The sequence below is a fragment of the Ranitomeya imitator genome, chromosome 1 (genome assembly GCF_032444005.1).
Source record: "Ranitomeya imitator isolate aRanImi1 chromosome 1, aRanImi1.pri, whole genome shotgun sequence".
Classification (NCBI taxonomy): Eukaryota; Metazoa; Chordata; class Amphibia; order Anura; family Dendrobatidae; genus Ranitomeya; species Ranitomeya imitator.
The window spans coordinates 814,685,074-814,699,753 of record NC_091282.1 but is presented as its reverse complement, the minus strand read 5'-3'; the positions used below and the strand labels follow the sequence as shown (position 1 = coordinate 814,699,753).

The window sequence follows — 14,680 nt, the reverse complement described above, 5'->3', positions numbered from 1 at the left end:
GCCGGGGTCACACTTGCGAGTTCAATGCGAGAAACTCGCGCAAGTCTCTCGAATCAGTACCCGGCACTGCCGCCGGCATTCAGGACCGGAGTGTGCGGCTGCATGTATTTCTATGCAGCTCAATGCTCCGGTCCCGAGTGCCGGGACTTGATGCGTGAGTTTCTCGCATTGAACTCGCAAGTGTGACCCCGGACTTATAGTGTTCTTTCCTTCCTCACAGGTTGAGGAACATCACCAGGAAAGCACTGACCTGGTAGAATATGAGCACCAACAGTTTCAGAAGTACTGGGACCCTCACCTTCCTGACTGCCAAAAATTAGGGCCTTGATGACTACCTCCTGAAACTCAAGGAAGCATTGTACAGTGCCATCTGTATGAAGTGCACGGCCAGCCTTATGTACTATACTTTTGCTTTCCGCATGGCACTATATGGTCTGAGGACCTGCTCTGAGAGATCTACATGTGTCATGAATGTATTATAATCTAGGATACAATCTGGCTTTGGGATCTCTGTTGTCGTACCTTGGACAGTGACAAGGGATTGGTTATCATGGTGTATGGTGGTAAAGATAAGAATAATGTGGAGAAAGACTTGGGTTTCCATGCGGGGGCTGGGTCTCTCTGACCTTTCCCGACACCTGCGCACTGCAGTACTTTCATCTGCCCACAACAGGAGCGCCGATGCCGGAGAGCAATGAAGCAGGAGGGCGGTGTCGCAAGAAGATGGAAGGCAGTGGACCCGGACCTGCGACACCCATCGGACCGGACCGCACAGGACCGCCCCCGGGTGAGTATAATATAACTTATTTTTCTTCAACTAGACTGGGGGCTTATCTACAGCATTATAGAATGCTGTAGCTAAGCCCTGAAAGGCGGTGGCCGCATCTTATAGCGACAAAATCTGCTGACAGGTTCCCTTTAAATCAAACGTCCTTTATTGTCCAGCAACTGCACACATTAAATTGCTCACCTCCGGATCACAGCCAGGAACAGGTAAATAAAGACTAGTGCTGCTGGCACTTGCACCCCTGTAAGGTTCTCGGGTGCTAATATGTTTGCCCACGTCGCTGGCTCTGGTCTGTGTTAGATTAACACAGGCATACATCCACAGCACATTTAGCTCTGCTACGTGTTAACTACAAACACAAACCGACACACCCAAACCTTAACTGCAGGTTTAAATGAAAATCGTGGTCATGGGCCATCCCACTACTATCCTATACATATGTCCAAAAATAAAAACCCAATATAGGTTTTCCTAAATTGACTAGGTCAAATAACTTGACCCAATCCATCCTTTTATTCTGCATGGTAACCACTGCCGTGACCGTGATTACAATGCACTCCAGCTGGTTCAATATGCTTCTACGTGCATTTTGCGGATACATAACGTCCCTTACATACGATAACCATCACTGTCTCACACCATATACAAGTGTAGGGGTTTCCGCTGTTTTGCCACCTCAGGGGCTCTGCAAACGTGGCATTATGTACAAAATCTGTTCCAGCCAAATTTGAACGCTTTCTCTTCTCAGCCCTGTCGTCTGTGAAAACAGCAATTCTACTTATGGGATATACAGAGAATAAAAATTGCTAATTTTTCAGCATTTTTTACCAAATTTCTGATACTTTCATAAAAAAATAAGAGCACATTTGTAACCTAAATTTATCACCAACACTGTCACAAAAACAATCTCAAAATCATTGGAGTGAAGTTGAAGAATTCCAGAGTTGTTACCACCAAGGATGAGAAGAATTGAAAAATAGGTCTCGGTCCTTAAAAGGAATTTGTCACTAGGTTTTCACTACCATATCGGTGGGCAGCATGATGTATGGGCAGAGACCCTGATTCTATTGATTTATCACTTACTGAGCTGCTTGACGCAGATTTGATAGAATCGCCGTTTTATCTGTTGCAGATCTACCACTTCTTTGAATGCTGCGCTCTGTATAGCACCGTCCACAACACAGACAGATTTAGGTGTAAATTCTTCATATTCAGAAATATTCCAATCAAAAGTGAGGTAATAAAGAGCTCATGAATATGGAGGTTTATATGGCAGCATATTTAGTAATTTTATCACAACCCCACTTTGCAGTCCAATCAGGATCCCTGTGCTCAGACAGCATCCCCTGTGCTCAGGGATGTCATGCGCTGCTTACAAGCTGAAGGACAGCTACCGGAATACTCACTGCTCTCCACGCCGGGACTATGTGCATGGAGAGCAGTGAGTATTCATTGCTATCCCTGCCGAAGGCACGCCGCCGAAAAGTGCATAGGGGAAGTGGCACCATAAGCATGGTGAGGTAAGATATGTTTATTACATCCATTACATCAATGTAGGATAATATGGTCTTCACATTTATGCTCCAGCATTCTATCCAATGTGTATTGCAGGCACTTTAGCCGTAATTTTTAGGGTTATGGTAATATAGTCAATACACTATATAATTTTTTCTAATCTCTGGATATAAGTTTTATTTATGTTGGTACTTATTTGTGCATTTTCAATTTTTGACTACATTGTCTATTAGCATGACATCTTGTTTTTGCCTGCCATCTGGTGGTGCCACTTACTTTTTTTGGCTCATCACCTTGCACTATATTGTCACTTTTTTAACACGGTTTGTCTTTTAAATTATTTTTAATAAAGTATTGTACTTTCATTGTTCATCTTACGCCTCTCCTTATGTGCTCTCTTAGTAATGAAAAGGGATCAGCCCGACTCCCTCATTACAAAGCCGATAAGTAAACACAAACACACACATTGTCACCAGCCTATGTAGGAGCATTAACAGAACAAACATACATAGGCTGTAACCAAACAGCAACTGTTAATTTTAAAGAAAAAAAAAAATGGAGTGGGCTTCCGTGTAATTTTAACAACCAGCAGAGGGAAAGAAGAAGCCCGTTCTTAATATTCTGGGAAGGAGCCAATAGCCATAAAGGATCCCAGGCTATTAATATCAGCTTACAACTGTTTGCTTAAGGTACCTTCACACTCAGCGACGCTGCAGCGATACCGACAACGATGTCGATCGCTGCAGCGTCGCTGTTTGGTCGCTGGAGAGCTGTCACACAGACAGCTCTCCAGCGACCAACGATCCCGAAGTCCCCGGGTAACCAGGGTAAACATCGGGTTACTAAGCGCAGGGCCGCGATTAGTAACCCGATGTTTACCCTGGTTACCAGCGTAAAAGTAAAAAAAACAAACACTACATACTTAACTACCGCTGTCTGTCCTCGGCGCTGTGCTTCTCTGCACTCCTCCTGCACTGGCTGTGAGCGTCGGTCAGCTGGAAAGCAGAGCGGTGACGTCACTGCTCTGCTTTCCGGCTGCTGTGCTCACAGCCAGTGCAGGAGGCGTGCAGAGAAGCAGAGCGCCGGGGACAGACAGCGGTAGGTAAGTATGTAGTGTTTGTTTTTTTTACTTTTACGCTGGTAACCAGGGTAAACATCGGGTTACTAAGCGCGGCCCTGCGCTTAGTAACCCGATGTTTACCCTGGTTACCAGTGAAGACATCGCTGGATCGGTGTCACACACGCCGATCCAGCGATGTCAGCGGGAGATCCAGCGACGAAATAAAGTTCTGGACTTTCCCCAGCGACCAACGATCTCCCAGCAGGGGCCTGATCGTTGGTCGCTGTCACACATGACGATTTCCTTAACGATATCGTTGCTACGTTACAAAAAGCAACGATATTGTTAACGATATCGTTATGTGTCATGGTACCTTTAGACTTTACTGGCTAGTTTACAGGGGGACCCCAGAAAAAATAAATAAATAAATCGACATAGGGTCCCCCTATAAAATCTAGCCAGCTCTCAGCCACCCCAGAAAACACACATCTATAAGATGTGCCGATTCTGGTACTTAGCCTCGCTCTTCCCACTTGCCTTGTAGTGGTGGCAGGTGGTGTCCATATTTGTGGGGATGAGGTCACCTTTGTATTGTCAGGTGACATCAAGCTTACAGGTTAGTAATGGAGAGGCATCTATAAGACACCTATCCATTACTAACCCCACAGTGATATAGTATAAAACACAAACAGAATAAAGTCCTTTATTTGAAATAATGATACAGACTCCTTTATTGAATCTACATTAAACCATAGTTACTGAACGCCTAATCCACCGAAGCCAAAGTCTACTGCAACAAAAATAATAAACCACAATATTCCTCACCTGTCTGCCGAGAAGATAATCCATAATGTCCCACGACGATCCTGATCAATTTGAGAGCAGGGACATCAGCCGGCGATACACCGACAGGAGGTAATCGCTCCCGCAGTGTATAGCACTGAGCTGCCGTGAGAGAGTTCACTGGAGTTTATCAGCTGATCAGCTCTGGTGATCTCCCTTACGGCACCACTGCTGCGTGGGAAAGTTCTCATTCACCCGTGCCGTAAGTGAGAGCATCGGAGCTGATCAGCTGATAAACTCCAGTGAACTCTCTCACGGCAGCTCAGTGATACACTGACAGGAGGTAATTGCTCCCGCAGTGTTATCTATGGGGGCCAGGTAGAGCAGTCACATCTCCACATATCTAGATAAATTCCTTGAGGGGTCTAGTTTCCAAAATGGTGTCGCTTGTGGAAGGGATTCCACTGTTTACGTTTAGGTGAGCACTTTGAACCCCCAGGTGCTTCACAGAAGCTTACAACGTTGAAAAGATATATTTTTCTCACAAAAATGTTGTTTTACCTTCAAATGTTTTCTATTTCACAAGCACAGCAGGAGAAAATAGACCCCAAAATTTGTTTTGTAATTTCTCCTGACTACACCAATGCCCTATATGTGGTCGAAAACTACTTTTGAGGCACAGTGCAAGGCTCAGAAGAAGAAAAATAGCCATATTGCGAGTTCAGATTTTGCTGGAATGGTTTGAGGGTGCCATGTCACTTGGCAGAGCCCCCGAGGTGCCAGAACGGCGGAAAACCCCCGTATGTGACCTTACTTTACAAACTACACCCCCACTGAATTCATCTAGGAGACTAGTGATCATATTGACACCACATGAACCTCACAGAATTTTATTCCATTAGGTGGTGAAGAAAGAATAAATTACATTTTTGGAATTAGTCCTCTTTCAGACTTTTGTGGGTCCGGTACGTGTGGTGACAGTTTTCAGATGTACTGGAGACACACATGTAGACCCATTCAAGTGAAAGGGTCTGTGCACATGTCAGTGTGTTTCCACGGACCGTGTGTCCGTGGGCAAAACATGCCGACATGTCTGTTTTTTAACAGCAGTACAGTCCCCAAAACGTCCTGAACATGTGCATCTTCAGGATGCACATAGCGGTGAATATAATGGTGGAGGACAGAACCACCGACTCATTCCACCAGTCAGCGTGTGATGACGTGATGACGTCTGCTGTGCGTAGAGTCAGTGCACACAGCAAAGACCGGAGCAGAGTGCCGGGGAACGGGAGCGAGGTGTTTTCTTTTCTCCTTTTTTAATATGTATGTGGGATTGGTGTCCATATATAGAGGGATATATGATGTCTGATACTGTATATAAGGGGTATGTGATGGCTCATACTGTATATAGGGGGTATGTGATGGCTCATACTGTATATAGGGGGTATGTGATGGCTCATACTGTATATAGGGTGCTATGTGGAAAATCTTGCTGTATATATAGAGGCTATGTGAAGGCTTCTGCTGTCTGAATAAGAGGATTATTCAGCAAATACACATTCAAGATATTCAGCCATTACAAATATACTCCAAGACATGAATTATTTCATCATAAAACAGTTGGATCTGAAAAGTCACTGACTTTTGCAAATAAAACTTACCAGAAACTGCTGCTTTTCTGGACAGTCATAATGTTTTATGGTTCGTAGTGAAACTTTAAAGCTATAGAATGAAAATAAAATCGGTCTTTAGATTTAAAACTTTAGGAAATTACAAAAGCAATAAAAATAAAAATTAAAAGCGGCTCGGAACAATGTACGGTTAGCATTGGGTAGAGGGGGATACACAACTCAAGGATAAATAGTTGTCTATGATCTCATTCACGCAGACAGCGCTTCTTGTATATGTGATTTTATCATAACTACACTAAGCAGTCCAGCAAGTAACGCATCACTGGAATCAGGATTCCTGCTCTCAGATAAGGTGGTATAAACCTGATGACAGAGGCATACTTCTTGTATACATTTGTATAAATACAGGTATTTAAAAAAAATAAGTTTAACCCTTTTCTGCCATGGACATATTTTGTGTAAACCAAATAAAGTTTATTAAAGGGAACCTGTCAGCAGGATTGTGCTGAGTAACCTACAGTGTCAGGTCGGTGCCATTATACTTTATTAAAATGATACCTTGGTGATGAAATCCATCTTGTGGTTGTTTAATCTTTATTTTCAGTTTTGTGTTAATGATCTGCCCGTGCTCCGTGGCACTTCATGTGGTGCTCTGATTAGCTAATCATAATGTAGACAGACAGCTGACAGGTCACTGAACCCTCAGTAACCTGCCCCCTAGTTTACATAATGAATACCTGTATATACTGAAGAAGAAAACAAAAAACCCTTCAGCAGGCCGGTGTCTGATCAGCAGCATAATCACATGTTTAGTGTCCTAGTAATCACTGTTCTTGATGTTATTGAGCAAGTAAAATTATCGTTGTACTCAGTATAACGGCGCTGACCTGACACTGTCTTTAGGTTACTGAGCACAATCCTGCTGACAGGTTCCCTTTAAGGAGAGATAAAGGATCACATACATTATCAGGAACAAACGTAAACACACTTAGTGCATAGTAGAAACAGTATAATTGGGGAACAGATATAGAGTCTCTGAACAGAATATCGCAAACGATATCTCAGTGGATTCTGCCCACAAACAGAAAATCATATCAAAATCACATAAAGGAAGGTGCAGCCCCAGAAGCACTCCTTCCACTATCTCTGCCTGGTCATTGACCAACTCACCCCCTCACCAACGGTTAAAACTGGTTGTCCACTACTTTACAATTGATGACATATCCTTAGGATAGGTCACCAATGTCTGATCGATCGGCGTGCAATACCTGGCACCCGTGATCAGCTGTTAGCGGTGTCCGCAAGTACTTACTTGCGCTGCTGTCCTTCTTTTGATAGTGGCCGTCGAAGGGTTCTACACATCTGCCTTCTATTGATTTGAAAAGGAGGATGATGTGTAGTACCAAGCCTTGACTACTACCATAAGACGGGCAGCTCCAAAAGTGAGTACGTCCATCTGGCGGCACCTATAACACATGATCGGTGGGGGTGGCGGGTGTAGGATCCTGACTGATCACACATTGATGATCTATCCTAAGAGGACAACCTCTAAGCACTCAGGGGGTTTTCAATCCATTACCCCAAATTTTGGTGAATTCTCCAGGGCACCTTGAGCATATAAATATCTTTTTTTTTGTTTTTAAGAAGAGAATTACCGGTGAGTTCCATTGCAAGATTTTTGGTACTCTTGATGACATCAAATGTTGGGCCACACATTCTGGCTTCAAATAGATTATTCCTGACTGAGGTTTTATCTACAGTCCTTTGGAATTGTTCAGAGTAAATAAATAGTAGACAAGTCTTAAGGTACCGTCACACAGTGCCATTTCGATCGCTACGACGGTACAATTCGTGACGTTCCAGCGATATCGTTATGATATCGCTGTGTCTGACACGCAGCAGCGATCAGGGATCCTGCTGAGAATCGTACGTCGTAGCAGATCGTATGGAACTTTCTCTTGTCGCTGGACCTCCCGCTGTCATCGCTGGATCGGTGTGTGTGACACCTATCTAGCGATGCGATCTAGCGATGCGTTCGCTTGTAACCAGGGTAAACATCGGGTTCCTAAGCGCAGGACCGCGCTTAGTAACCCGATGTTTATCCTGGTTACCAGCGTAAATGTAAAAAAAAAAAAACACTACATACTTACATTCCGGTGTCCGTCAGGTCCCTTGCCGTCTGCTTCCCGCACTCACTGACTGCTGGCCGTAAAGTGAAAGCAGAGCACAGCGGTGACGTCACCGCTGTGCTGTGCTTTCACTTTACGGCCGGCAGTCAGTGAGTGCGGGAAGCAGACGGCAAGGGACAGACACCGGAATGTAAGTATGTACTGTTTGTTTTTTTTTACGCTGGTAACCAGGGTAAACATCGGGTTACTAAGCGCGGTCCTGCGCTTAGTAACCCGATGTTTACCCTGGTTACCCGGGGACCTCGGCATCGTTGGTCGCTGGAGAGCTGTCTGTGTGACAGCTCCCCAGTGACCACACTACGATTTACCTACGATCACGGCCAGGTCGTATCGCTGGTCGTGATCGTAGGTAAATCGTATAGTGTGACGGTACCCTTAGGGTCATCTGTGATGGGGATTCCCATGTGATCATACAGAATCTAAACCACTTGGGCCCAGTATCCCTTAATCTCCAAGCACTCCCATAGAAGGTGAAAAGACATTTCCATGTGACATTTGGAGGCACGCATCTGGGAATTCAGCTTGTATCCTGTGCATTCTGGATGTGGTGTAATACGTATGGTGAAATATATATAATTGTGTGGCTCTTTCAGTATAGTTAGGAAAACATGTTTAGGGACTTCCCAATGGAGGTCCCAGTGCTCATCGCTTATTGTTCCTAAATCATCTCCCAGTTGCTTCTCGTTAGGACATATAGTGGTTTCGTGGCTGTGGCAAATTTTAGTTGACACTTAGACTCTTAAAAGAACATTAGGAAAAAACTTTTGGTTTTTGTTGCCATAGCAGAATGAAGGCTTGTTTCATGCAAGAATAAGTTGAAGGTTTGAATTACACCATTCATTTCACCATGTAACGTATAGAAAAACAGAAAAAAGTTCTAAGTGAAACTTCTGCAATCTCCAGCACTAGCATTGAGAATGAATGGAGAGGAGGTGGACTTGCTTCACCTCTATTTCTTTCAGATTGTTCTCTGTAGAGCCCAGTTCTCTGTATAGGCAAAGGCCCCAGCAATTGCCCCCCCCCCCCCCCCCAGCAGTTGTATTTGTGGTGGTCCAAGCAGTTGGATCCTCAGTAACCATTCTTGGTACAAACCCTTTCTCGACATGCGCCATACATATACGGTGCTGCAGGAAGCGTCTTCCTGCAAACTGCCCTATATGTATGGTACAAATTATTAGTTACAGCTATACATCATAGCTGACACCCCGCAGTAATGCCAAAGATCGGAGAGCGCCAATCATGGGCGTTTATCCTCTCTGATGCTGCCGTCAATAGAAACAGAGGCATTCATCCGCTAGTAGAGAGAAAGGGCTCCTTTTCTGCTTTGATCAGCACAACGCGATTGCAATCGCGTCATGCCGATGGTCTCCATGGTGACCCCAAGCTGAAAAATTGCAGTGGGGTCACCCAGGTATGGTGGCCGGAAAGGTCCTGCCAAGGGCAGGATCTAACACGCCTCCTTCTCAATGTCTGACAGTATTAGATCAGTGATCAGACCAGAGAAAGTTAATGTCCCATACTGGGACGAAGATAAAAAAACAAAAAACCTGAAATAAAGTTTGCAAAAATATGTAAAAATAAAAGAGAAAGTGAAAAAAATAAATAATGGAAACACGTTTTACAAATAAAAAAAAACCTTTCTGTAAAAACAATAGTAAAAGTACACAGATTTGGTATTGAAGCATTCTATAAAAATTCTGCAAAAATAAATTTAAAAAATACCAGAAATAGCAGCTTTGTCATACGGATACACAGAACGTAGACTCAAAATTGATAGAAAAAAAAAAAATCATACAAATTTTTTTTTTTAAATTGTATCGATAAAACAATTTTGTCCCATAAGAATCAAACCCTTATAAACCCTGAAAAAAATGTATATAAAAAAAAAAGGTGCAGCTATCAAAGAAGGATAATGGAAAAACAATTGTTTGTAAAAAAATAATTTTACTGTGCAAAAGTAACAGAAAAACATACACTGCTCCAAAAAAATAAAGGGAACACTTAAACAACAGAATAGAATTCCAAGTAAATCAAACTTCTGTGAAATCAAACTGTCCACTTAGGAAGCAACACTGATTGACAATTAATTTCACACGCTGTTGTGCAAATGGAATAAAGGCACGGATGATTGACCTCGTGGAGACCAAAACATCCAACACCGCGGAGACACAATCACGTGTTTCTCAACGCAGTGATCCAGAACACTGCCCCCAAATATGCAAATGCACGTAGAGGAGCTGCGGAGACACCATCACTTGTTTCTCAACACAGGCAGTGAATAGCCAGGCCTTTCCCCGGGAAGGAACAACCAAGGGAAGGGCAGCATCCAATAAAGGAAAACATCCAATAAAGGAAAACCACCTATGCCAAGCATGGTATCCATCCACAGACAGCTGTTTCGGGGGTTTTGCCCCTCATCAGTGTGGAGTAGGAAACTGGCTATCAGGAGCAGTGCCTAGTAGAAAGTCAATCATCCGTGCCTTTATAGACTTTCTACTAGGCACTGCTCCTGATAGCCAGTTTTCTACTCCACACTGATGAGGGGCAGTGGCGTAGGAAAGGGGGTGCGGGGGGGGGGGCGGGCCGCCCCGGGCGGCACAATGCGGGGGGCGGCCGGTGCTGCAGGAGGAGGAAGAAAAAAAAAAAAAAAAAAGACTCGGGCCTTTTAAATCTTCGGGCGGCGCCGTCCGCCGCCAAGACCAGGCTCCCCCCACCCCCCGCTCTAATACTCACCTCTCCTGGTTCCTGCGGCAGCTGCAGCGTCTTCAGCGCCCTCTGACTCTGTGACGTCTCAGGGCAGAGGGAGCGATGACGTCATCACTGTGCGCGCCGCTCAGCCTCTCTGTCCTGAGCGTTGCAGAGCCGGAGAGACGCTGACTGGCTGCACCGGACCTGCGCTAGGAACGGGAGAGGTGAGGATTTTACTTTTTTTTTTCTTTATGTCTGACTCTGTCTGGGGGCAATGCTGGACACACCGGGGCAATACTGGAGACCATGGGGCAGATTGCTGGACACACTGGGGCAATACTGGAGACCCTGGGGCAGATTTCTGGACACATTGAGGCAATTCTGGAGACCCTGGGGCAGACTTCTGGACATACTGGGGCAATGCTGGAGACCCTGGGGCAGATTTCTGGACACTGGGGCAGATTGCTGTGCACACTGGGGCAGATTGCTGTGCACACTGGGGCAGATTGCTGTGCACACTGGGGGCAGATTGCTGTGCACACTGGGGGCAGATTGCTGTGCACACTGGGGGCAGATTGCTGTGCACACTGGGGGCAATGCTGGACATACTGGGGGCAATGCTGGAGACCCTGGGGCAGATTTCTGGACACACTGGGGCAATGCTGGGCACTGGGGCAGATTGCTGGACACACTGGGGCACCCCGAAACAGCTGTCTGTGGATGGATACCATGCTTGGCATAGGTGGTTTTCCTTTATTGGATGTTTTCCTTTATTGGATGCTGCCCTTCCCTTGGTTGTTCCTTCCCGGGGAAAGACCTGGCTATTCACTGCCTGCGTTGAGAAACACGTGATGGTGTCTCCGCAGCTCCTCTACATGCATTTGCATATTTGGGGCAGTGTTCTGGATCACTGCGTTGAGAAACACGTGATGGTGTCTCCGCGGTGTTGGATGTTTTGGTCTCCACGAGGTCAATCATCCGTGCCTTTATAGACTTTCTACTAGGCACTGCTCCTGATAGCCAGTTTCCTACTCCACACTGATGAGGGGCAAAAACCCCCAAACAGCTGTCTGTGGATGGATACCATGCTATTGGATGCTGCCCTTGCCTTGGTTGTTCCTTCCCGGGGAAAGGCCTGGCTATTCACTGCCTGCGTTGAGAAACACATGATGGTGTCTCCACAGCTCCTCTACATGCATGTGCAAATGGAATAGACAACAGATGGAAATTATTGGCAATTATCAAGACACATTCAATAAAGGAGTAGTTCTGCAGGTGGGGTGGGGACCACAGACCACATCTCAGTACCAATGCTTTCTGGCTGATGTTTTGGTCACTTTTGAATGTTGGTTCTGCTTTCACACTCGTGGTAGCATGAGACGGACGGACTCCACAACCCACACAAGTGGCTCAGGTAGTGCATCTCATACAGGATGGCACATCAATGCGAACTGTGGCAAGAAGGTTTGCTGTGTGTCAGCGTAGTGTCCAGAGGCTGGATGCGGTACCAGGAGACAGGCCAGTACACCAGGAGACATGGAGGGGGCCATAGGAGGGCAACAACCCAGCAGCAGGACCGCCTCCTCAGCCTTTGTGCAAGGAGGAACAGAAGGAGCACTGCCAGAGCCCTGCAAAATTACCTCCAGCAGGTCACAAATGTGCATGTGTCTGCACAAATGGCTAAAAACCGACTCCATGAGGATGGTCTGAGTGCTCGACGTCCACAGATGGGGGTTGTGCTCACAGCCCAACACCATGCAGGACGCTTGGCATTTGCCACAGAACACCAGGATTAGCAAATTCGCCACTGGCACCCTGTACTCTTCACAGATGAAAGCAGGTTCACACTGAGCACCTTGTGACAGACGTGACAGAGTCTGGAGATGCGGTGGAGAGCGATCTGCTGCCTGCAACATCTTTCAGCATGACCAGTTTGGCAGTGGGTCAGTAATGGTGTGGGGTGGCATTTCTTTGGAGGGCCGCACAGCCCTCCATGTGCTCACCAGAGGTAGCCTGACTGCCATTATGTACCGATATGAGATCCTCAGACCCCTTGTGAGACCATATGCTGGTGCGGTTGGCCCTGGGGTCCTCCTAATGCAGGACAATGCCAGACCTCATGTGGCTGGAGTGTGTCAGCAGTTCCTGCAAGATGAAGGCATTGAAGATATGGACTGGCCCACCCGTTCCCCAGACCTGAATCCGATTGAACACATCTGGGACATCATGTCTCGCACCATCCACCAACGTCGCGTTGTACCACAGACTGTCCAGGAGTTGGCGGATGCTTTAGTCCAGGTCTGGGCAGAGATCCCTCAGGAGACCAGGATGTGGGATTTTAGTGTTCCTTTTATATTTTTGAGCAGTGTAAAAAAACCCCCTATAGAAATGTAGTATAACTGCAATTCTAATGAAGCAAAGAACAAAGTTGTCTCATCACTTTTACCACACTGAATGACGTTTAAAAAAATAAAAATAAAAACAATTTATGAACTTCTGGTTTTTGATCATTGTCACCAAAGGAAAAAAAAAAAAAAAAAAAGGATTACAAAAAAAATGTTATGCCGTCCAAAATGGTACGAATAAAAACGTCAACTCATCCCAAAAAAACTCGTTCGGTGGGAAAATTAAGTTACAGCCATCAGAAAATGGTGATGCAATAACATAGTTTTTTGCCACTGCTGCAGAGGGAAAAATGCACTTGAAGGGGTTCTCTGGGTCTAACCTAGATAGATAGTTCTTCAATATGAGATTGGTGGGGTCTGACACGAGCACACCCAATTATCAGCTGAAAATGGCTTCGGAACTGGCCGAACCTAAGTTCACTTAGGCTAGATGCACTGTTTCCGTGCACCTAGCCTACAGTACAGGTCTCAACTTATCCAGACGTATACTGTAATGTCCCCATGGCCAACAATTCACCAGATGCAGGATAAAAGAGGGATCTTTCAGCCTCCGTCTGGCATGCACTTATGTACTATATAGGAAAGCGCAGCAGATTACACTTTCCTATAAAAGGAGGACACTGCAAAGATGTATACCATGCAATATAGGTCTCTTTACAGTGGGCCACTATGTTAGACATATGCTTCGGGATCCATCCGAGTGCACACTGATGGGCGCAAATCTCCCGAGTGTATGCACCCAACAGTGTCCACAAGCAGACCTAGGCTTTATTAGGTCGCTGCTGAAGCAATTTCAGCTGATCGAGAGAGATGGTCTGACCCCCACCAATCATATATTGAAATGAATCGTCAATTGTTAGAACCTGGACAACCCTTTTAACAATCTATGCGTCACATGAATCCGGAAGCACAGTCCGGGACTATGCATTGGGAACTAAAATGGCATATTTGCAATTTTCACTCTGCAACATCCAATGTACACTAATTCCTGGAATACGCAAGTGGGATTAAAATAATCAGTGCACCTTAAGAGGATTTCTCAGAGATGAGAGTAATTTGCAAAATAGGGTCACATTTGGGGATTTCTGCTGTTTTCGAAGCTGCAAACGGTGCCCACAAACTACTCTAGGACACTCAGTTTCCCAAATGCCAACTGGCATGGTAAATTTGGGGCTAAAGCAACATTTGAAAAAAGTAATTTTTAAATTTTCATTGTCCAGTACTTTAAAATTTAGCGAAGCACCTATTGGTTCATGTATTCTCACTACACCGCTCTAGCTTTCCTTTGCTGGGGTCTCCATAGTTGGATCACAGTCCTGCTTGGCACTTATTCACATTGAGGTAATTTTTAGTTTCAATATGTTTATTTGAAATTTTTAACATAACATAACAGTACAAATATATTCCTCCAAGTAGAAGAGATAAGTAAATTATTGGTAAGTGCAACACTTATTGAATGGAAGAGTCAATTTAACACAGAATAGGTCAAACATAAAGACATGGGATATACAACACAAATACAGACAAAGGAAAGAAACAACAGGGCTAAGAACTTCATTGCTGTGGGCATAGTTATATGTATAGCACGGAAGGGGGTAGAATATTATAGTACAACACTCAGA

The 14,680-nt window shown here is 45.1% G+C and overlaps 1 protein-coding gene across 6 annotated transcripts in view; it reads right to left on the bottom strand.

Moving 5' to 3' along the window:
* Positions 1-14,680, bottom strand: part of PWWP3A (PWWP domain containing 3A, DNA repair factor) — a 117,468-nt gene that overhangs the window by 25,400 nt on the left and 77,388 nt on the right. For all 6 annotated transcript variants that reach the window (XM_069739613.1, XM_069739638.1, XM_069739629.1 and 3 more), the window contains one exon: positions 5,807-5,867. In XM_069739613.1, coding sequence (XP_069595714.1) covers positions 5,807-5,867 — 61 coding nt within the window. The remainder of the gene's footprint in view (positions 1-5,806; positions 5,868-14,680) is intronic.